The 25,300-nt window shown below is 41.0% G+C and overlaps 1 protein-coding gene across 3 annotated transcripts in view; it reads right to left on the reverse strand.

Annotated features, from left to right (window-relative positions):
* LOC126480694 (protein FAM193A-like) overlaps nucleotides 1-25,300 on the reverse strand; it is a 227,483-nt gene that overhangs the window by 179,541 nt on the left and 22,642 nt on the right. For all 3 annotated transcript variants that reach the window (XM_050103933.1, XM_050103932.1, XM_050103934.1), the window contains exons 7-8: nucleotides 21,542-21,652; nucleotides 1,997-2,200 (exon numbers count right to left, since the gene is read on the reverse strand). In XM_050103933.1, the coding sequence (XP_049959890.1) occupies nucleotides 1,997-2,200; nucleotides 21,542-21,652 (315 nt within the window). The remainder of the gene's footprint in view (nucleotides 1-1,996; nucleotides 2,201-21,541; nucleotides 21,653-25,300) is intronic.

Below are 25,300 nucleotides of genomic sequence, written 5' to 3' on the forward strand. Positions count from 1 at the left end.
GTCCTTTCTATAATTTCCTTAAAAATCTTAAGGGAGGATCCCCCTCCCCTCCAAACAACAGCATCCCAAACCCAATTACCCCTTTCTCACATTTAACTGTTCCAAACGTTGACTCACCTATCTCAATTGTAAGTCCCAACTCCTCTATACTTTACAAAATCCTGAGAAAACCTCTGTACAAAACTACAGAACTACCAGTGATGCACATCTTGCAGCCACAAAATCTTATGGAAGATTGTTGATAAAAAATACAGCCCCAATTTCTTGAAAGCAAGTGCCTCTATGAATAGGCAACCGAAAGTTGCCGTCCTGACATATGGAAGGGAAGTTGAAATTCTTGTCAAATTTGTGAGATTCCCACAGTGATGGCACTTGACATGTTCGCTCACCTACAAAAAGGCAATCAGTAGTGCTCTCTCATCACTTACAGTCTTATACATTCTCATTCTATTTGAACATATTTTGAAGGTCACTGGTGAAGTTCTGTGCATCACAGACGGCTGTTTTTTTTTTTTTTTTTTTTAAATACTCCATGACTTATTGTTTTTGTAGATGTCCATAACACGTTCAACCATCAAAAAATCACAAAATAAAAATAATTATTCCATGGATTCAGTTTGAAATGTAACTGAATGTACTTGGGCAGAACCAGCAAGCAAGATAGTCTCATTTCCAGAGAGGGAGTCATGCGAGTCGTAAGACACGAAATAAAAAAGAAGCAATCAAGTCAAAGCTACTGTCATCTTTTCTTTCAGTATTTCACACAGAAGTTTACAAAAAGAAAACAAAGAAATGAAGAAAACTGATTTAAAGAATTACTTCAGTCACTAAAATCCTCAAACAAATACACTGAGATGACAAAAGTCATGGGATAGTGATATGCACATATACAGATAGCAGTAGTACTGAGTACACAAGACATAAAAGGGCAGTGCACTGGCAAAGCTGTCATTTGTTCTCAGGTGAGACACGTGAATAGGTTTCTGTGGTGACTATGGACGCACGACAAGAATTAACATACTTTTGAACATGGAATGGTAATTGGAGCTAGATGCATGGGACATTCCATTGCGAGAATCATTAGGGAATTCAATATTCAGAGATCCACAGTGTCAAAACAGTGCCAAGAATACCGCATTTCAGGCATTACTTCTCACCATGGGCAATGCTATGACTGATGGTCTTCACTTAATAACCAAGAGCAGTGCAGTTTGCAAAGAGCAATGCTAAAAGACAAGCAACTCTGTGTGAAATAACCACAGAAATAAATATGGGACGTACAAAAAATATATCTGTTAGAGCACTGCAGCGAAATTTGACTTAATAGGATATGCCAGCAGACAACCGACATGAGTGCCTCTGCGAACAGCATGACATCGCCTACAGTGCCTCGTGCTCGTGACCACATCGGTTGGATCCTATACTGGAAAACCAGGCCCTCGTCAGATGAGTCCCGATACCAGTTGGTAAAAGCTGATGGTAAGGTTCGATCATGGTGCAGACCCCACAAAGCCATGGACCCAAGCTGTCAACAAGGCAGTATGCAAGGTAGTGGTGGCTCCATAATGCTAAGGACTGTGTTCACATGGAATGCAGCCATTAGTGGACTTTATGTTCCCAAACAATGATGGAATTGTTACCAGGCTACAATTGTTCATGACTGGTTTGAAGACCATACTGGACAATTCGGGCGAGTGGTCTGACCACGTGGGTCACCCAACATGAATCAATCAAACATTTATGGTAGATAACCGAGAGATCAGTTCATGCACAACATCCTGCACTGGCAACACTTCTGCAATTATGGACAGCTATAGAGTCAATGTGGCTCAATATTTCTCCAGGGGACTTCCAATGATTTGTCAAGTCTATGTCACAAAGAGTTGCTGCACTGCGCCAGCCAAAAGGAGGTCAGACTGCTATTAAAAGTTATCTCATGATTTTTGTCACCTCAGTGTAAGCATTATTGTTATTAGAAAACAATATCCCAACTTACCTATAAAAAGGTATAGGAGAGGCTGATGGTGAAACAAAATGACTACAGTTTAGCAAGTGGGCTACGGCACAATCATCACATGTGCAACCACGTCTTGCACTACAGCCTGGGCACAATAACGTGCTGCCACCATCATCAACTCCACTATCGCTGCAACCCACTCCAGTCAAACTCAATAAATGCTCATCAAATTCGCGTAGCTCACTGTAGGAAAGAATTTCCCATTCTGATTATAAAATAATAAACATCAAAATGGGAGAAAACAGGTTGAAAGTTTAGCCATGTTAACTAGATAAACACAGGAAATAAAAATTTCACACTTACTTGTGCACTGAGAACCTAAAATTGTATCATCTTTCTCTGGGATCTGGAGTGATATTGAAACAGTTTGCAGAAGTGGTTAATACAACAAATGACAGGGTGAGTATCATAAGACTACACTATTAACAGAGAGTGTGGACAAGAAACAAAGAAACAGGGTTTATATCAAGAACAGGAAAGTGTCAGAATACAAATACAATCAAGAAGCATGGGGAAGATGATTACTTTTCTTGCATCAGTGGGCAATTGCTACAACAGACTTTATCTGTTCCTGAATCAAATCAATGTGTGAGAGACACCCCCCCCCCCCCCCCAACACACACACACACACACACACACACACACACACACACACACACACACACACACACTACCTGTGTCAGTTGAGAAAAGTATCCCCATCTTCAGCTAAAACCCAGTCCCATACAGTATTCCTTAAACTATGTTTAAGCCATGGTATCCCCTCCAATGGCGGAACCATAAAATTTCCCCTCTGGGTGCCATTCCTTTTTTCACAATGACATTAAAATTTTCAAACTGTGCCAATCTACACCCCTCACAAACTTTATATTACACAAACAAATCTCCATGGCACAGGCATCCTTGAACGACCTTTGCTCCCTCTGCAAGACGCTGCTAATGTGCACTCCCAACATACCGCATCTCCCAAATTGAAATTCTTACTGTCCAACATCTGGAACAGCATTCTGAAGTTATTGACATCCAATTCTCACTATTCAGCACCCCTCCCCGTCAACATCTAGACAATCCCCAGTGAACACCATCACCAACTCCTCATAGCATTCAGACCTGCCAAGCTGACCTCTTCCATGTCCACATTCTAAAATGCTCTCTCAAAATCCAACCAAACCTGCCACTTAAACAAACCCAAAACCCTGTTGCCAACATATCCGCAAAAAATGTCCATACTACAAAAGTTTCAGTCCTACCCAGAGGCCTTACCTTGAGCCCATACCTACATCCAATCATGCTGGATTCATCAAAAATCCTTCACCTTCTCTCAAACCCTACAATGAAAATACTTTTTTGCTACTAATCCATCTCTCACCAAAGCCAATTTAATTTCAACATTGATACTTGTGTTACCCAACCCACACCACTATCAAATTGTCACCCACTGACCCTCCCACCACCCCCTCAGTTATCTTTCAGGGATTCCTTACCTCCAACTTGAGCTCAGCCTCCTTTCTTAGATTCCTTTCAAGGAACACAAACTTCTCAACATAAGATTTGCAACCTCAAGACAAACAATGACTTAATCATCCTCCCTGTAGGCAAAGGCTCCACCACCGTTGTGATGAGTCACTGTGACTATCTGACAAAGTTTCCACCAACTGTCTGACTCCTCTACCTAAAAGCTCTGTCAAAGTGACCCCATGACCAAAGTCAACCGTAACTTTCAATGCCCAGTTCTTAGGTCCACCCCAGAATCACTGCTCTGAATCTATCTCCCTCCTCACCCCAACGACCACCCACAAACCCATCTTGAATGTGCTTCCCAAGACCCATTAACCCAAGAATCCTATATGTGGTTACTGTGCTTCCACCAAAAGAATCTCCGATGTCAAGGATACAAACCACTTCCTTCGCTGTCTCAACCACACCCACCTGAAAACCACCTGAATCACTACTCATCACTTCTGATGCCATCTTTCCATACACCAACATCCCCTTGCAGAAAACTACCAATCCCAACATGCTTGTCCATCTCCAAACCCACAATCTCATTCCTTATAAATCTCACTAATTACATCCTCACATACAACTACTACTCCGTTGAGGTACACATTCGCAACACAGCCATGGGCATCCACATAGCACTACCCTGTGTCAAACTCTGATGATATGATCTAGACCTAGAGCCAAGGCATTATATTCTCATTCCTCCACAGTCTCAACACTTTCTCTCCAGTTTCCTTCATCAGAACCTCCTCAGCCCACTGTGCCACCTTCCTAGATGTGACCTCCATCTCTCTGATGGAGCCATCCATACCTTTGGCCATATCAAGCCCAGTATTGGCAATAATTGTATCTTCTTAGTTGTCATCCCTTCCACATCAAAAACTAATTCCCACGTAGTACAACCACCTATTCAGTCACGAAAATTCCTTCGCCCAGAGTATGGCAGATCTAACAAAGGCCTTCACAAATGTCCCTGTGCCCTCTGTATGGAAGTTCTCACAATGGCCTTCACAAATGGGCACTATCCTCAAAACCTAATCCACAGGTAATCCTCTGCCATATCCTCACATCACAAAAACTGTCGCCATCACCACCCCAAGAACTAGCTGCCAAAGTGCAGTCCCTCCCAGAATAGAACAACTGAACCATATACTGCCTCCCAAAGAGGTATTCCACCACCCAAACAACCTACAAAATATCTTCGTCCATTTTGATGCCACACCCACTCCCAGCCGTCATATCCCCGTGTAAGACCCAGGTGCAAGACCTGTCTGATACACCCACCCGGTACATCCTATTCTACTCCTATCTTACACTTATCCTGGTTGACAGAGCCACTTGTGAAAGCACCCACGTCATGCACCAGCTCTGCTGCAATTTCTGCATAGCATTTTATGTGGACAAGACCACAAATCAGCTGTCCACCCAAATGAATGGTCACTGCCAAACTGGGGCCAAAAGCAGAGTTGACCACCCTGAGCACAACATATTTAAATGACTGCTTTACAACTCTTGCCACACTATTCTCTCCCCCCCCCCCCCCCCCCCACACCACCACCACCACCACCACCACCAAACACCAGCATTTCTTAATTACACCGATGGTAATCACCCTTGCGACACATTCTTTGTTCCCACAGTTGTCCTCGCCTCAATATCCACTGACTCTAGTAATGTAGAAGTTACAAGGAACCAACTCTGTTTAGCACCTGTGAAGTCTTTCCTTGCTTGGAGTAGAACCACATTGCTTTCCAGTTATTGTTAATAGTTAGAGGACATGAATAACTCAATGAATAAAAGTAAGAAGTAATCAAATTGTTGTGGTGCAGAATCATCACCAGTGGGCATGTAAACTAAGACAGGGAACTTTGCTAACCTTCAGACAAATTCTCCTTCAAAGCTATAGTGTACGGATGACAAAGGGGTTGGGAGGGAGGGAGGGAGGGAGTGAAGGAGGGACATAAAGAAGGAATGGAGGGACAGGGAGAAGGTAAGGTGCTGGCTGACAGCTAGGATGGCGATGCAGCAAGGTAACAGGATAGAAACGTGACACCAGTAAACCTGCATTAATTAGGTAAGGAAAATTTTCTGTGCACATGGAGTGGAGTGGTGGATCAGGAGAGGATGGGTAAGGAAAAACAATGGGGGAGCCAAACTGAACACAGTAAGCATGGGGACCATTAGATTAGATTATATTAGCTATACTTTTCATTCCACAGATTCACAGTGTGAAGATCCTAAAGGATGTACAACAAGTTGCAAAAACAGAAATACATGCCTTTTTTAAAAAAAAAAAAAATAAAAGAGTGATATTGTTCCTCACTCAGATCCTTAGTAAAACAGTCATCACAGATATGGTATACGTCAAAAAAGTGAAACATGTTTTTACTTAAACAGTAACATGTAACTTAGTCATAAACGTGTAAATGGATATACCAGTATGCTGAAGTGCTGTTCTGTTTGTTGATGATTCTGAGCTCACCAGAATCTAAATATAGCTAGGGTTTCTGTGTACCAGAGATCCATTCACACAGGTTAATACAGTAACAGGAATTAATCTAAACACTTCAGATAACTCCCAGTTCACTGTAGATTTCCACTGCTGACAAGACACAATCAGTCAAATCAGAATACAGATTAAACTCCGAACAAAATTTTAACACAGAGATCATATACAATTCTGATATGCAGGGATGGTGGAAAAAGAAAAAGAGGAAAACAGAAAATACAGCTCCCAACATGCACTCAAACTGAGAGAAACACTGGAAAAATAGACACTCAGCTGAAAATTAAGTGCCAGATGCCCCTTATGGGACAACCATGATGATGATTTAGAAGACAGAAACAGAGATAGGTCTTATTCAGAACTAATCCCTGATGTGCAACAAACAACCAATTTCAACAAATGATGTCAGTATGCATAAGGTGATTTGAATATTTAAACAATTAATTGGCTGTACCCAATGACCAGTATGTCACACTGACTATCTACAACACTAAGGATTACATAAAAATCTTTCAAGCAATCAAATCAACGACTCAGAACAAGGTCTGTAAAAAATTATATACTTTTTTCTCTAAACTTGCAAATTTCCATGCATTGTCCACAGTATTAAAATGCATGCAGATTCCACTCTACACTCATGAACTGAACCTCTGAAAGTAGTTATCCGTGAACTTCTTCCCAATATATCAACACAATTAATTCACAACTATCTGACTTCTCTGACTTACTAGTGGAAAGGGTGGCTTAAATGTCAAAAGCTACCAAAGATAGCAATGGAAAAGACCCTGTACCACTCTTCATGATACTATTCGAGAACAACACCACAATGAAGCAGCACGTGCATTCGTCTTCTGCTCGAAATGAAGGTAGGATCGTTAAATGAAAAGATCATGGATATAGAGTAAGTCATAATTAATGTGAAATATGTTTTCATTTAAGAACTAATACAGAGCTTACCACAAGCACATAAATGTATACACACTGAAGGGCATGATATAATTCTTATGTTATTGTAGCCATGCATCATCAAGCAAAAAACAATTTATAACACTTATTTCCATTAACAACATTATTGCGCTGAAGGTAAGCATGAGACAGATTTTATATAACATTTAAATTATTTGATATCATTAATGAAATTTCTGTCAATCGGTTCCACAAAGAAATTTGTTGATGGAGTAGGAGTTGGTCACCAATAAACTGTTTATAACAATAATAATTTTGAGTAGCTCAATGGCCTGATCCTCATAAACTGAACTTCATCAGTAGCTAAACTTTAATGGCTGCTTGCAAGTTAGTCAAAATATGACACCTTTCTGGGCCAAGGTATGTGGCATTGTTCATGAATATTATTCTTATTTCTAGTATTGACTCCATTAACTGGGCCATTGGTTTCAAAAAGATACATTTATGACAAATTTCATCACAGACTAAATATAAGGCATAGCAGCAGTTGAACAAACCTCTGCAGAACATCCTTGAACTCATGTCACAACTGCTTCATATTATATACTTTTGCACCTCGAAAATTTAGCTTGGCTTGAAGAGTTACACCAAATAAATTATCGCATAAGCCATTGTGGTATGAAAGAAGCAAAGAATGTTCTATCGTACTTTTTAACAATATAACGAAAAGGATAGTTGCTACTCATCATATAACAGAGACACTGAGTCACACAAAGGCATAACGCAAAGACTGTCGGAAAACTACCTCTCCGCCAACAAGGCCTTTGCCAAAAACAGACAACACACACCCACACACAAACGCAGCTCACACACAAATGACCACAGTTTCTGGCAGCTGGAGCCAGACTGCAAGCAGCAGAGCATTATGGGAGAGGCAACTAGGTGGTCGTAACGAGTAGGCTGGGGCAGGGAGGGAGAGGGATAGCAGAGTAGGTGTCGGGGACAATAAACTGCTGCTGGGAGTGTGCAGCAATGGGGTGGAGAGTAGGGAAGTTAGGTGCACTTAGGATGTTAGACGGAGGGCAGGGGGTAGCAGAAAACGAGAGAAGTAAAAAGACTGGGCACGGTGGTGGAATAGAGGGCTGTGAAGTGCTGGAATGGGAACAGGGAAGGGGCTGGATGGGTGACGACAGTAACTAACAAACGTTGAGGTGAGGAGGGTTATGGGAATATGGATATATTGCAGGGAGTATTCCCACCTGTGCAGCTCAGAAAAGCTGGTGTTGGTGGGAAGGATCCAGATAGCACAGGCTGTGAAGCAGTCATTGAAATGAAGGACGTCTTGTTGGGTGGCATGCTCAGCAAGAGGATGGTCCAACTGTTTCTTGGCCACAGTTTGTTGTTGGCCATTCATGCAGATAGGCAGCTTGCTGGTTGTCATGCCCATGTAGAATGCAGGACAGTGGTTGCAGCTTAACTTGTAGATCACATGACTGGTTTCACAGGTAGCTCTGCTTTTGGTGGTTTAGATTATGTTTGTGACCGGACTGGAGTAGGTGGTTGTGGTGGTGGTGCTATCTACTACAAGATACAGGCAAATCTAGATACAACACCTGTCCCATACATCCTCGCACCACCACCTACTCCAGTATGGTCACAAACATCACTTATCCCACCAAAGGCAAGGCTACCGGTGAAACCAGTCATGTGATCTACAAGCTAAGCTGCAACTATTGTGCTGCATTCTACATAGGCACGGCAACCAACAAGCTGTTTGTCTGCATAAATGGCCAACAACAAACTGTGGCCGAGAAACAACTAGACCACCCTGCTGCTGAGCATGCTACCCAACACAATTCCCTTTATTTCAATGACTGCTTCACAGCCTGTGCCATCTGGATCCTTCCCACCAGCATCAGCTTTTCTGAACTGCGCAGGTTGGAACTCTCCCTGCAATATATCTACGTTCCCGTAACCCTGCTAGCCTAAACCTTCGTTAGTTATTGTCCTTACCCATCTAACCTCTTCCTTGTTCCCATTCTAGAACTACACAGTCCTCTATTCCACCAACACACCCAGTCTTTTTACTTGTCTCCTTTTCTGCAACCCCCTCCCTTGCTCTCATCCACCCTCCACCTAACCTCCCAACTGCACCTAGCTGTCCTACTATCCACTTCATCCCTGAATGCTTCACCATCCCCCCACCCCTACCCTTCTATCCCTCCCCCTCCCCGCCCTAGCTACTCCTTACACCCACCTGGTTGCCTCTCCCATAACGCATTGCTGATCGCAGTATGACTCCAATTGACAGAGACTGTCGTCGTGTGTGTGTGTGTGTGTGTGTGTGTGTGTGTGTGTGTGTGTGTGTGTGTGTGTGGTTTTTTTTTTCTATTTTTGACAAAGACCTTGTTGGCCGATAGCGAACTTTCCGACAGTCTTTTTGTTGTGCCCTTCTGCAGCTCAGTATCTCCGCTATATGGTGAGTAGCAATTATCCTTTTCATTATATTGCTACATTCCATCCTGAATTTTCCATGGTTCCTACTCTACTTTTTATGTTACCGACGTCTAATGGTACCTGCATTGCAGATAATAATTTACTGTATTTACCCGACTATAAGACAAGGTTTTTTCCTAGATCAGCCATTCAAAAAATACAGGGTAGTCGTGTATCTGCAGATTATGCAACATTGCTGAGGTCAATGTTTTTACATTGTTTAATAGATTAATATAGAGATGATCTTACATTTATATATGTAGCTTTTCTACTGAGGTTTCACACAAATTTATTTAGGGCATAGGGTGTAGGAAACAATGATCGCATTCAAAAAGGCTCAAGATTTCCCAATATGCCGAAGCGCTCAATACATCATTGACCTTGCTTGACATTTCACTTGCGGTGCTAATGCGAGGGATATGTGAGAAACTATGTACTAGCGACTACAACACTCTAATGCACTACTAAAAAAATGACAATTCTGCGTAATACCAGAGGAAACAACACAAACGTTTGTTGTATTTGAACAGGTTTTTAATAAAAGTTCTCATGCTTATGCATACCGTACACACAGATTTATGCTGTTCTTTTAAGTAAACGTAACATTCAAAGGCAAAAATCTTCCCTTTCACTAACCATTACTTGGATGTGAACCCAAGACAGTATTTTATTTGTTTATGAGAAACTGTAAAGATTTGCCACTTGGGTTGCAAATGAGATATTCAGTCGCTTTCACATATCAGAATACAGTGGAAAAACATTACCAGCTTTTTAATCAGCTTTGGAGCAAGCCAATGACGTTCAGATGAAACGAGAAAGAAAATTTATCCAGAATGCATATAGTTTCTCTTTCGAATACCTACTGAGAAAGAAATGTCTACAAACTTTATATTAATATCCATGAAAATTTCTTAACCATTCTTTCTAAACCTATACTTAATTTGTTATTTATTACAATATATGATCATAATATGCAAATAAAAGAAACTCTGAATCTGTTAATGTTATTTACTACTACTACTTCTCGCTGATTATCTACAGCCAGCACCACTTCTCTGCACCCAGTTAAATCTCCTTCTGTGTTGACTATCCTCAACATTCATATTACTGGTTCACACCTGGCTGCTCCACATCATTTCGCCAGTTGCACTGAAGGCAAACCATTTTCTTCCGCCAGGATATTATTCATCGTACTATTCTATCTACATTCATCCTATTTACATGGCCAAACCACATCGGCTATTCCTATTGAATGTTGTCACAGATATCCTTACCCACCTTCATCCTTTGACTGATTACACCATTTCTTGTCCTATCCACCCTAGTACAGACTGAGCTTCATCTTAAAGTAATCCAACTCAGTGGCAGGCAGTTTATTCTTATTTCATATGCTAATGTTTCAGTCTTCTGGACCATACAAAACTACACTTTGGATTATACTCTTATACATTCTCTTCTTTGTTGTTGTTCTCATCTTTGTTCCACACAACGTCTTTATTACAGCTTGTCCTTTATTAATCCTCATAGTGATTTCATCATTGCTTGTGCCCTGTTTATTAAATAATACCTCGAGGTATTTTGCCTTTTCCACATCTAAAGTTACTCCTCTGTCTACTTTCAAATTATTTATTTTTTCTGTTCCAACAGACATGTACTCACACTTCTTCTAAGGCCAAACTTACACCATTCCTCTTTAAGCTTTCTTATAATATAGCTTAGATCATTTTCAATTTCTGCTAGAATAATCTGGTCATCTGCAAAATACAGGATAAATATCTTGGTGTCATCTACTGTCACTCCCAAAACTTGGCATTTTCTACACTGAGTCTTCAGGATTTCTCCTAGGTATAGCTTAAAGAGCGTCTGTGACAGTCCACATCCCTGTCGCAGACCCTTATTCACCTCGACTTCTGCTCTCCAGCTATTCCTAATACTTACTCTCACTGTGTTATTTTCATATAATTTCATAACAGCCTTTAGCAATCTTTGATATAACTCTCTCTCTTTCACAGGGTGTATACAGGGGAAAAAAATCCCGGTTTTTCCCAGATTTCCCGCTTAAAAAAACACTTTCTCGCAGGTGAAAACATGCTTTTTCCGTGTTAAGTGACAGTATATTTTCCCTTATCAATCCTTTGAATGGTTATTGTTTTATACAGGGGTGTAGAATTTCCCGGCACTTAAGAAAACGAAACTCAGGGAAAAAAACAAGTTTTGGAAATATCTTTGATGTGCAGCAACATGTACACTGCTTGTTTTCGTATTACGAAAGTATAAATTGGAATTCCACCAAACACCGCATGTTTTTTTTCCGAATCATTGAAATTGAGACTGCGGTGCGCTTTTGTAAGCCAGTCATAGCTCATGTCACGTGATCTTGCCAGCCGATGACAGTGGATATTCAGAGCACAGGACACGTGATGTAGTGAGCCAACAGCACGAACACACAAACAGGGAAAGTTAATAGTTTAAATTAATATACATAGTGTTGCTACAAGAAAAAAAAGCTTTCACGTATGATATTGGTCTCTAAGGTTAATAAGCTGCAAGAGAAGCTAAGCTTTCGCATATAATGATCTTTTTTGCATGTATTACACTTGTGCAGCTACCATGGCGTAGGAAGCCCATATGTACGTATGTGTAAAACATTGAAAGATCATACATTATGTCATAAAAGAAACAAGACAGCAGAGGATACTCCAAGGGCATTGGAATTTCGTGAACCACACTAAAATGTGCATACTTTAAGTGCACATTAGTATGTCCAGATCCCCAATGAAGGAGACCTCGACCCGATATTAAGATTTTCAGTGTGGTTTTCGGGATGTACATTTTCTTGGAGCACCAGTACTGTATTATATCATGTTTGGTTCTTTATTATGGCATAATGCCACATGTACTAGAAGATGAAAACATGCACTTGAAATACAGCGAACAGTTGAAACTAGCCAGTACTGTGGAATTAAACATTTCGTTTCAAATACATCGACTGCTTCTGCGCAAAAGGTTAATAAAAGTCAAGTTTCTTTAGCAAACAGACAAAAATAACTTCACTGTTCTGCAAGGCGATTAATGTGTGACTGTCAGAAAGGTGAAAATATAATAAAATCTGAAACTAATGACATTTTAGCCTTCTGTAATTATGTGAATGTATTTTAATTCACTGATAGCTCCCAGCCACAGATATCAGTTTCGTTTTCATTTGACGTGAGAGTAAACGAAGGGGAAACAGCGAAATCACTAAATGTAAACACAGGTCATGTGGAGACTGCCCACTATAACTCAGACTGCTCTGCGCATGAGCCCCGGATCTACAATATTTGCGAACCACGTCAATAATAAAACAACACAAATTTTCAAAAATATGCTCATCTTGTAGTGCACATCTTTCTGAAAAGTCTGAAACATAAAACATATGCATTCAAGGAAATGTAAGGCATGTTATTTGGTCTTAAGTGTGCCAAAGTGCAGTGCCATGCCTCTTCACACGGCATTCTTCCATCGCACGTCACTGTATTTCGCTCTATGTGTATATTTTGTAATGGATGCAATCAAACTATATTCAGGACAGTAGAAATTGGAATGTCCTGTGGTGCCTCTCCTGCTCCCAGTTGGCTGGTCTGACGGCCTGCCCCTCTTACAAAACAATCTCACAATTAATAGCGGATGGGATTATTTGTAATTGGGAGAACAAGAACTCTTCAGAAAATTTGCACTCTTTATTGCCTATTAGCTAATAACTTGCTGTTTTGTGAGACATAAAATTAAATATAGAATACATAAAACCAATAAAGACAAGAGACAAGGAAGAAAGTACACATTTCTTCAATCATTAGCTCCTAGCATTTTTTTTCCTCTCTATCTTGCTACAGCTTTATATGGTGTGCTTTCCTTTCTGCGAAAGAATCTATTACCTCCTCAAATTTCATCAAACGTTTTGCTACATGAAAAATGGAAATGTCGTTACCTAATACTGAAAAAGCTGTAAACCCAAATAATACCCCAGACTGGTGTGGTTTCTCGATCTGATTATGTCTATTTGGTCACTGTCCACTAGGTAAAACAAAATAGGCCTTTCTAATATTGCAGCAATTTTGTAACACAAACCAAATAAACGAGACTGTTTTGGCACAAATGGCCATTTTCATAACACAACAGAATATAATTCACGAAGTACCAATATCAAATGCCTATTAGGCCTACTACAAGCAAAAAGCTTTATGTTAGGAAATAGTTTCACATTTCATTCATACGCACCAGTTTCTCACGCGTGAGATCGTAAAGTAGTATTACAAAAATTTTATATAAATTTGGGATCGTCATATTCTTCCAGAATTTGTGTGATGTCCCCATTTCTTCTCCTTCCTCGTTCTAACAAACAATCTTGTCATCACCAATTCTGTAGCTATTCCTGCTACTGTCAAAATTTGTTCGTTGATTAACTTCACTAACCCTGCCAGAATCACAGGTTCAGTTATCCCGCAATTATTTTCCGGGTAGGCATTATTACGTGTCCATACAACACGTTTTCCATGTTACTTCCAGAATAGAACTTAAGCAGCTGCTAGCCGGGGACTGTACAACTGGTCCCTACTAGTATAGCGATCTGGTCAAAAATTTGTGAAAATTTCATTTTCTTGGATACACCAAGAATATAGCATGTAATCTTTCTCACCTGTTATTCCTTTCAGTCATTTATTTCCATTCTGGTAGTCTGAATCTATGGATTTCACTAGTAATTATAACAACACTGATCATTCGCAAACCCAATCAACTACATAATCAGACAGCGACTGGCATTCATCCGTTCGGCTTTACTCTGCTCAGCTCGTATGGCCCCGTCCTCTTTTGTCTGTGGAAAGTTTATTTCTAGATGCGACGAAGATTCTCCTGACAGAGACATCACGTACACTATGCGCGCATTCAAAAATCAACTTATGACTCATTCAGAAATCAACTTAAAATGTGTTCAAAAATGTTCAAAACCAACAAGGAAGCATTTCAAAATCATATAAACAATCTCTAGACAAACGTGTGCTGGATGCTAGGCACTTTGTAAAACAAGTTTTTTTCCTCAAGAATATGAATTTGGCGCCCCCTTTTCCCGGTAGCATCTAGCTGCTTGCTGTGACTGCTTGCTCAGCCAGCAGCCACATTCCTGTAGCCAGAAGCAGGAGAATCTACTACTAAAACACGACTCAACTGTGCATGCGCATGAGCCTGCTCGTAACTGCTAAAACGAATGTAATGTAAACAGTTGTGACTTCATGCACATCAGAGGCAATTTGTTGTTATGAAGCATTGAATTGTCTTCCTAAAGCCTTTGACACATTTTGCTGTTGGCAGACGCTTGCACGAGCACTGCGTGTCACCGTTGTATATGGTGCATTTCCCTTGCAATGTAAGTTATTTTCTCTTTTTCTCTCGTTTATGTTTTATCGTTGAAGTATTAATGTGCAGTTGCAGGATACAGTAATATCCTTTGTTAGAGCATCAGTTCTTACCAATAAAAATTTAACTGAAAACGTTTCCATGAAAAATTCCCAGAATTCTAAAAAATTCCTGTGTTTTTCCAGGTTTTCTCCTGGATCAAAAAATTCCCGCGTTTTCCCCGGATCTCCTGGGTATTATACACCCTGCTTTCAACATTTCCCACAGTTTGTTGGTGAGTATATTGTCATATGCTTTTTCTGCGTCAATAAACGCAGGCCAATCTTTGGGTGTTTTTCACATTTTAGTTTCATTGTGAAGATATTGTCATTGCCGACCTTCCAGCTCAGAATCATGTTTGCCCATTTTGCTGCCTGTGAATTGTCTCTCTCTCTCTCTATCAGATCTTTCAGTACCTTGGACAGACCCTATAATTACTTGGATCATTATATGTGACCCTTTCTTATGCACCCATCTTATGTAACATTTTCCATTCCAATGTATCCTCATCTCCATTTAATATTCTTTCGAACAGCCTCCTTACCATCTCCAACAATTTTGGTGGACCAAACTTCACCACTTCTGGGTATATTGATACATATCCTGGCGCTTTCTTCATCTAACAGTTCCTGACAGCCTGCTGAAAAATTTTATATCCAAACAGCACAATTGCTCCTGTTGCATCCTCACCTCACATTTATATGAAAATTCAGGCTGATTTTCCTGGAATAAATCCTTAAAATATTTTGTCCATTGACCATCACTAACCTTATTATAACGTAACTTTTCACTAGTTGAAATACACACTGACTTCCCTTTTCTCCATGTCTCATCACTGTAAGTCCCACCAATCATCTTATTGACATATTCACCTCTTTCTTTCCACACCCTGTTTTTCCTTTTTTAACACTTCTCTTTTTACTTCTCCATTTAATGTCCTATACCTATCTTGACTTTGACTGTCATTCACATTCAGGACGTACACAAGAAAAAGGAAGGGTGATAATAAGTTAGAACCTGGTGGTACACTACATGTAACTACAAGTAGATCCCAGATGGATAATGGTTGACAGTTTAATACAGGCTCTTTCCTGTTGACATTTTTTGTTTCCTATTAGAGAAACACAATCCAAACCATTTTGTGGCATTTCACATGACATCATAATATTCTAATTTGCCTAAAAGTACAGTGTGATTTATACAGTCAAAAGTGCTTGAAACTTAACATACTATACTAGTAACCTGTAGTTTATTCTCTAACAAAGTATATGTAAATACCCTCATTATCAGAATTGTGACTCTTGTAACATATTATTTGTAGTCACATGGCCAAGGAGATGCTTGTACATCATATTTTTTAAAATTTTCAAGAAAGTTGGCAAAAGTGAAATCAGATGGAAGTTTGATGGTAATTCTTGATCATCTTTCTTATCTTCAGTGTACAAGGTGTCCAACTCGAACCTCCCTGATTTCAAGGACCCAGGGAAAATTTAAAAAAAAAATGAAAAATGCACCACACTGTAGAGCATCTCAAAGAATTTATTTATCATCAATACACCTCTACATGCGAACCATGTGTAGCACGAAGAATATAGAGTCTATATTCAACTTGTCAAGTTCTTTGTAACATTTCCTCTGTTATTGTTGCAATCGCATTAGTGATATGATGTCGCAGTGTAGGAATATCATCCACTTTGGTCGCATAAATATCATCCACTTTGGTCGCATACACACGGTCCTTCATAAATCCCCACATTAAGAAATCAAGCGGCATAATGTCTGGTGAACTTGGTTGCCAGGCAATGGGTTCACTGTGTCCGATCCAACGATTAGGAAATTTCCTATCCAGGAACTTGCGAACAGCCATTGTCCGATGCGGTGGAGCTCCATCTTGTTGAAAAATGATGTTGGGTTGCAAGTCTTGTATCTGAGGGTACACAAACTGCTCCAACATGTCCAGATACTCTGACCCATTCACTGTTTCTTCTGCAATGGAGAATGGTCCGACAATCCCATCGTGCATTAGCCTGCACCATATGATTAGTTTAGGGCTATCACAAACATGTTCAATGACAACTTGCAGATTTTGTGAACCCCAAATGCGAACATTATGCCTATTAACCCTTCCTAACAGATGAAAGGCTGCCTCATCTGAGAGTAAACATCTTTCCAGGAAGCTGGCATCCATATCAATACACTGCAGCATATCAGCAAATTGTTGTCGGCGTGGTTTGTCATTCGGTGTCAGATGTTGCAGAATTTGCACTTTGTAGGCACACATAAAGAGGATGCTGGTTAACTACACGATGCAATGTTGATCAAGGTAAATCAAGTTGCCTAGATGGTTGACGAATTGACTTACGTGGGCTTCTGAGAAACGTTTGTCTGATTTCCTCCACTGCCTCTTCTGAAACTCCGTAACGTGCACCACCAGAATGTTTCAGAACACTTTCTGTTGCCAGAAACGATGATAATTTCTTTGCACAGTAATCGGCGATTTTATTTCGGCAAACCAAACTACTGCTTGCACGCGCTGCTGTGGAGTCACCATTTTCACTTCACGCGACCATGCTGCACACTGGCGACAATACTTCTGATGCGGGAATATAAATTCTTTGAGATGCTCTACAATGTGGTGCATTTTTCATTGTCATATCTATAGCGTTTTTCCTCTCCTGGGTCCATGAAATCAGGGAGGTTTGAGTGGGACACCCTGTATTTCAGCAAATCGGGAAATGTTCCAGTGAAAAAAGAAATGCTACACAGTTGAATTATGTCTACGTCTATGTGATTACTCTGCTATTCACAATAAAGTGCCTGGCACAGAGTTCAATGAACCACCTTCAAGCTGTCTCTCTACCGTTCCACTCTCAAACGGCACACAGAGAAACAAGCATTTAAATTTTTCAGTGCGAGCCCCAATTTCTCTTATTTTATCGCGATGATCATTTCTCCCTATGTCGGTGGGTGCCAACAGAATGTTTTTGCAATCGGAGGAGAAAACTGGTGATTGAAATTTCATGAGAAGATCCCATCGCAACAAAAAACACCTTTGTTTTAATGATTGCCACTCCAATACACGTATCATGTCTGTGACACTATCTCGCCTATTTTGTGATAATACAAAATGAGCTGCCCTTCTTTGTACTTTTTCGATGTCATCCGTCAGTCCCACCTGATGTGGATCCCACACCACACAGCAATACTCCAGAATGGGGCGGGCAAGCGTGGTGTAAGCAGTCTCTTTAGTAGACCTGCTGCACCTTCTAAGTGTTCTGCCAATGACTGGCAGTCTTTGGTTTGCTCTACCTACAATATTATCTATGTGATCGTTCCAATTGAGGTTATTTGTAATTGTAATTCATAAGTATTTATTTGAATTTACAGCCTTCAGATTTGTGTGACTTATCGCGTAATCGAAATTTAGCTGATTTCTTTTAGTACTCATGTGAATAACTTCACACACTTTTCCTTATTCAGGGTCAATTGCCATTTTTCACACCATACAGATATCTTATCTAAATCATTTTGCAAGTCATTTTGATCATCTGATGACTTTACAAGACAGTAAATGACAGCATCATCTGCAAACAATCTAAGACGGCTACTCAGTTGTCTCCTATTTTGTTAATATAGACTAGGAACAATAGAGGTCCTATAACACTTCCTTGGGAAACGCTGTATATTACTTCTGTTTTACTCGATGACTTTCCATCTATTACTACGAACTGACCTTTCTGACAGGAAATCACGAATCCAGTTGCACAACTGAGGCGATACTACGTAGGCACACAGTTTGGTTAGAAGACACTTGTGAGGAATGGTGTCAAAAGCCTTTTGGAAATCTAAAAATATGAATCAATTTGACATCCCCTGTCAATAGCACTTACTACTTCATAAGTATAAAGAGCTAGTTGTGTTTCACAAGAACAATATTTTCTGAAACTGTGCTGACTGTGTGTCAATAAATCGTTTTCTTCGAGGTACTTCATAATGTTGAATACAGTAAATGTTCCAAAACCCTACTGCAAATCGACGTTAGTGATATAGGCCTGTAATTCAGCGGGTTACTCCTACTTTTCTTTTTGGCTATTGGTATGACTTGAGCGATTTTCCAGTCTTTAAGTACGGATCTTCCTGTGAGCGAGTGGTTGTATATAACTGCTAAATATGGAGCTATTTTATCAGCATACTCTGAGAGGAACCTGACTGGTATACAATCTGGACTGGAGGTCTTGCCTTTATTAAGTGATTTAAGCTGCTTCATTACTCTGAGGATATCTACTTCTATGCTTCTCATCTTGGCAGTTGTTCTTGATTGGAATTCAGGAACATTTACTTTGTCTTCTTTGGTGAAGGAGTTTCGGAAAACCGTGTTTAACAACTCTGCTTTAGTCGCACTGTCATCAGTGACTTCACCGTTGTTATCGCACAGTGAAGGTATTGATTGCGGCTTGCCACTGGTGTGCTTTATGTATGGCCAGAATCTCTTTGGGCCAGATTTTGAGACAGAATTTTGTTGTGGAAATTATTAAAAGCATCTCGCTTTGAAGTAAGTGCCATATTTTGAACTTCTGTAAAACTTTGCCAATCTTGGGGATTTTGCATTCTTTTAAATTTGGCATAGTTTTTTCGTTGCTTCTGCAACAACGATCTGACCCGTTTTGTGTACCAGGGGGATCAGTACCATCATTTATTAATTTATGTGGTATATATATCTCAATTGCTGTTGATACTATATCTTTGAAAACATTCCACAACTTTTCTACACTTACATGATCAGATCAGGAGTAGTTTAATATGTTAATAAACTCACAACACTCTTTATTAAACTTTGTTGATATTTTACCATAACCACTGGAACACTCTATTGCTGAATATGGTGGAGATTACTTATGCTGTAAAGGGAGGGTGTAATGGCCGATCTGAGATATTCCATGGCAGGACCTACATACCCCAACATCTTTTCAAATTATGAAATGCTTGTAATAAAAGCCTGGAACTCTTCACACACTGTTACAGTGTGACATTTACTCTCAAAATTATCTGCTCCTCATCTCCGGTTCTACCAGTCTCCTCCTTCGCTATATGTCATATTGTCTTCACTTTATTACCTGGTGTGATTATCATTCATTTTTGTAGACGTCAGTTCACGCTTAATCACTCTGAGGCAAAACTGTGTCCAGAAAAGGTAAAGAATTCATTAATACACAATGGATTTTTCATTGATTCACTTCATTTCATATCTTTGAGGAATTCCCTAAAACAATCAATTTTTGGCTTACTGATTACTCTCCTGGACTCAATATTAGTAGCTTATGTATCCTGGTCAGGATCAACATTTCATATAAGGAACTGATTGTCATTGTCTGAGAGGCCATTAATTTTGAAATAACAGTTTTGTTCATTTGACATTTTTATAGAGACATTATCAATGACTACTTCTGACAAATAAGCTACTCTAAAGTTTACAGCAGGAACTAAGTTGAATGATAACACTACCACCACCTGCAATGAATCATTACTGGAAGAATTAAGAAAATCTACATTGAAATCAATGGCAACCACTACGTCTTTTTTCTCTTTTTTTTCTTTTTCGTACTCTTAAAAAGGCCCACAGAGCTTCAACACAATCTTGAACAGATCAAAATTTTCTACAGTTGCTAAATGTACACTTACTATTACAAATGATTTGATATGAAATTCTAATGTCTATGTTCTTAATGTATGACAATCCCTGATGAATGTGGCAACTGGTCTGGAACATTTCTGCTTTTAGAAATGAGATGGAAACTCAAGTCTTGCAATAATTACCACATCTACACCAGTGGTCACATGGCATTTGGAGAGGCAGATAGTATCAACTGAGTTTGACAATTAATTCATCAATTCAAACAAGTAATTCATTCATTTTACTCCTCAGTGCTTGGATATATGATATATGACGAGAACATAGTACAGTGGAAATAAAATTTCTAGTGATTCCTAAAAATTTTCAGATAAACACTTCCTATACACTTTTTTCTCAAACAAAATGTTTTGTTCAATACTGACCACTCTCTAATCTTTGTTTCTTTCACACCTTCCTGTAGTAAAAACAGATGCTGCTCTGACGAACAACCACCATCTGTGTACCTATTACAGAACAAGGCGACACTGGTACTACCTTCCTATTGAAGAGTCAACTGATACATTAAGGCATAACACAGCCAATAGACGGCAAATGACTTTAGTTGTTGCATACATTGAAAGTGAAGATCTCAGGCTATGCAGTAAGACCATAGGTACCACCTCAATGAAAATAGACATCATATACCAGACATTGATACATGTGTTCCCATAATTCTTCTGAGCCATGCAGTTAAATATTCTAGTAATTACACAAAAACATATGATTTGGGACTAGATCCGACTGTATTACTCAAACATCACTGAAAACTAACAATCTTTATGACATTTCTTAGATGAATATCACACACTCAGGCTTCACTATTTCAAGAAACCCTTAACATTTTACAATAAATTGAGATTTTGTGTTTAATTCATGGGATATCAATGAAAAAGGATCGACAGTGGTCAAAATAATTTACTACAGCTAACAACAACTGTGTATATAAACACATTTTAGGTTGATATGGAAACTACCATAGGCACTAATAGCTTGAAACAAAATTGTTTAATACCTTGCTGTTTTGTTCCACATTTTCTGCTGAATAAGCTTTCTTTGTGCTTTAAAGAGTTCCCAGTCTTCCCGCAGCATCCTCTGCTTTGCCTTCAATGTTGCCTGCTCTTGGCTAGATAGGAAACAGATCAGCATAGCCATTAAATTTAAACTTAAATTGTAAAGTTATCCACAAATACAGTGCACACTTACGGCATAGTAATATTTACTTATCAATGGGCACACTTCAAATTAAGTAATACTATAACTCTGTTAAATTAACAATGCATAATAAATGTTAATGGCATCAACAATATCCTCATATACAGACAGCAAGAACAGATGGGGAGGACATAGTGGATGTGAAATAGAGCGGAGAAAGGGCGGGTCAGAACAGGGTTGGGAAGAGCAGTCAGAAAGAGTGTGAGTGAGTCAGAGCAGGGAAGAGATAATGGCAACGAGTAGGCACAGTCAGGGGATGGAGGGAGAAGGGCACAAGATGGTTAGGTGGCGCGAGAGGGGATGGTGCAAGTGAGGAGACAGAGAGTGCTACGATGTGTGTGCACGGCGCCAGGAGAAAGGATGCAAGGTGGCAGGAACAGACTGCAGTGGGAGATGATGGCTTGCAGGGAGCCATGAGAGAGTGTAGGGCACCACGTGGATATGCGTGGGTCTCGAACTCAGCAGAGATGGAGCACAGTGGAGTGTGTGGGGTGTGGGGAGAGTGTGCATAGGGAGTTGTGTGGCGAGACCGTGTGATGGGGGATAAGGTGGGTCTGCCTGAAGTGGCAGAGTGGGGGTATGCCCGAAGCAGGATTCCTGTGGCATGAGAGGTAGAGGATGGGGGACAACCCCACATGGTGTGAAGGAAATGGTCCAGAGAGACGCACATGTTGCAGTGAGGGGGCTGTGGTGCTGGGAGGGGAGCTGTGGTGATGGGAGGGGGCTCTACTGAAGAGGGGAGCTGCAAGGGGTGAGAGGGGAGCAGCAAGGTTTGAGAGGGGGGGGGGGGGGTGCGGGCGGAGTCGCTCCAGTAGGGGAGGATCGCACGAGGCCTGAGCGTTGTGCAGGAGGTGGGGGGCAATACCCATGTGACGCGCAGGGGAGGCTGAGTGTGGTGCAGGAGAAGCTGAGCGTAGTGCACGGAAGGGACAATATGGCGCAGGGGCCTTGAGGTCTGAGAGGCAGGCACAGTGTGTGTGTAGGGGGCACCATAGTGGGATGGGTCGGATCAGATCACATGGTGGAGGAGAGGAGGCGGCGATCAGCGAGGGGTGGGGGATGGAGAGTATGATGGAGAGGAGGGAGGGGCTGGGTGAAAGGGAACTAGAGTTTGGGAGATGGTAAATGTAGAGGGGCAAGGGGACAGTGATTGGGTGTTTGGTGGAGGGTAAATGTAGAGGGGCAGGGGGATGGAGAAGGGAAGAGATGGGCCAGAGAAGGGGAGAGGTGGCGAGCAAAGGGGTTGAGGGAGAAGCATAAAAAAGGGAGCGGCTACAAGAAGGGGGAGGGATAAGGGAAAGGGTGAGTGTGAATAAAAGGGGGAAGGTGGACAAGTGGGGGAGAGGTGGTTTACACAAGTCGAGGAGAGGTGACTGACAAGCAGGGGGAGAGGTAGATAACAGAAGGAGAGGAGTGCAAGAGGGCGTAAGAAGGGGGAACAATGGGAGATGAGAGTGAAGAGGGAGAGAGGGGCAAAATGGAAGGAGGGGAGGTGGTGAGAGGAAGGAGGCTGAGAGGCTGGATGAGAGGCAGATGGAAAAAGAGGGGCAGATCAATAGAGGGGGCCATGCAGGAAGGAAGAAAAGGACATCAAAAGAGAGGGTATACATTGGAAGAAGGGTGATACATGGGAAAGGAGAGGGAGTCATGGGAAGGAACAGAGGGATCCTCAAAAGAGAGAGTACACACTGTAAGAGAGGTGATACATGTGAAGAGAGAAGGGGACATCAAGAGAGAAGGTATATATTGGAAGAGGTATGGGGCTTGGGAAAGGCACTGATGAGGCAGCAGTTAGATCCTTCAGTTAAGCAGTAGACTTCATAAACATAGCAAGGTACACCGTTTCACTTGCGAATTGACACAGATTCTCATAAGAAACAACTTACTTTAAATTTCCTCTGTGCTCTTTAGTTTAAACTCCTATATTTTATGCATGTTATATGCATTTATCAGGCACAGTCCTGCATTTTATTAATGGTCTAGGGCACATTTTTGCCATATTTGGTATGGATAGGAAGTGCCACCAATGTGTTCAGATGCGGGATCAGATGGTGACCCTTTGCTCACAGCTCCAGATGGTGCTGGCTTCGATCATGGAGCTGGAGGCTGTTGCCAATGGACATCACTGTGGGGCGGCAGGCTGAACATGGAGATCCCAGTGAGGTCCAGCACATACCACACGTCCCCCAATCGGTCTACTACTGTGGGTTCCCCAGGTACTGCCTGCACTACAATTCCGAGGTGTAGAGACAGCAAAAGATTTTTCAGGGGCCAATTGGAGGGCTTCCCCAGTTTGTCTGCGGAAAAGGTTTCACATGCTATCCGTGTCCGACACAAATCCTGAGCTAGATGCAGTTGCTCGCACTATTGCCATGGAATCCTCTCAGCCCAGATGGTCTGAGCATTCACAATTCACAGGTGAGATTACTGGTAGCTGGAAGCTCCAAGGTTAGGCATGTAATGGGGCCCTCAAAGATATGGGTGCCTAAACAGGGAAGGAATCCCATGTGCACGCATACAGGGTGGAGTCATTCTAGATGTGGAACAGGTACTTCCAGAAGAGCACAGTATGCAGCCAACGGCATGTGATGTCCCATGTCAGTACGATCTGTGCCACTTTGGACTGCAAGAGACTGTCTTTGGTTTTGGGCAGCTAGATGGAGTGGTGAAGACTGCCAGTCTTGCTTGCAAGATGAAGGGGGAGTTCACCATCTGTAGCATCATCATCGACAGAATTGACTGTGGTCCTTTGGTGAAGAGCCAATTGGAAGTTCTGAATCAGAGGCTCAGATAGTTCTGCGACTTACACGCTGCAACTCAGAGCTCCGCTTGATGTAGGTCAGGGGCCGACTACACACAGGAAATGGCTACAACGGTAGCGAGGGCTATGTGGTGGGGACGGGACAGTTTTTTAAGTTAGAGAGTCTTGGAAAACTACAGAAATCGTGTCAGGCTAAAAGGGTGGAGGGCACACACAGGCCATGGGTGGACCTAGCAACAATCGGTATTGTGTTTATAAACTTTCGTATCTGTGATGAGAAAAAAATCATGGTTTCAAGTGCTAATAGAAATCAATGAAGCTCAAATCATTATAGGTATTGAAAGACTGCCAAAGCCAGAGATACGTTCAGCTAAAACTTTTAAAAAGGACCTAAACATGTACAGAATGGGCAGATTAAATACAGTTGGTGGTGGAGTGTTCATTGCTCTCAGAAGAAATTTACTTTGTAACAAAATTAAAGTACACAGCTCCGGTGAGTTGGTATGGACAACTGTAATAAATTAATAATTGGTTCCTTTCACAGACCACCCCCCCCCCCCCCCCCCAGCTCACATCATGATGCAGATCAAAGAAAACTTGAATTTGATTTCAAATAGGTACCTCACTCGTACAATTTCAGTTGGTGGAGTCTTGAATCTACCCTCAATATTTTGGCAAAAATACATGTTTGAAGCAGGTGGCATGCATAAAACACAATACAAAATCTTACTGAATGCTTTCTCAGAAAATTCTTTTGAACAATTAGTTCAGAAGCACAGCCAAAGTGCAAATGGTTGA

The sequence above is a fragment of the Schistocerca serialis genome, chromosome 5, assembly GCF_023864345.2.
Source record: "Schistocerca serialis cubense isolate TAMUIC-IGC-003099 chromosome 5, iqSchSeri2.2, whole genome shotgun sequence".
In the NCBI taxonomy this organism is placed as follows: Eukaryota; Metazoa; Arthropoda; class Insecta; order Orthoptera; family Acrididae; genus Schistocerca; species Schistocerca serialis.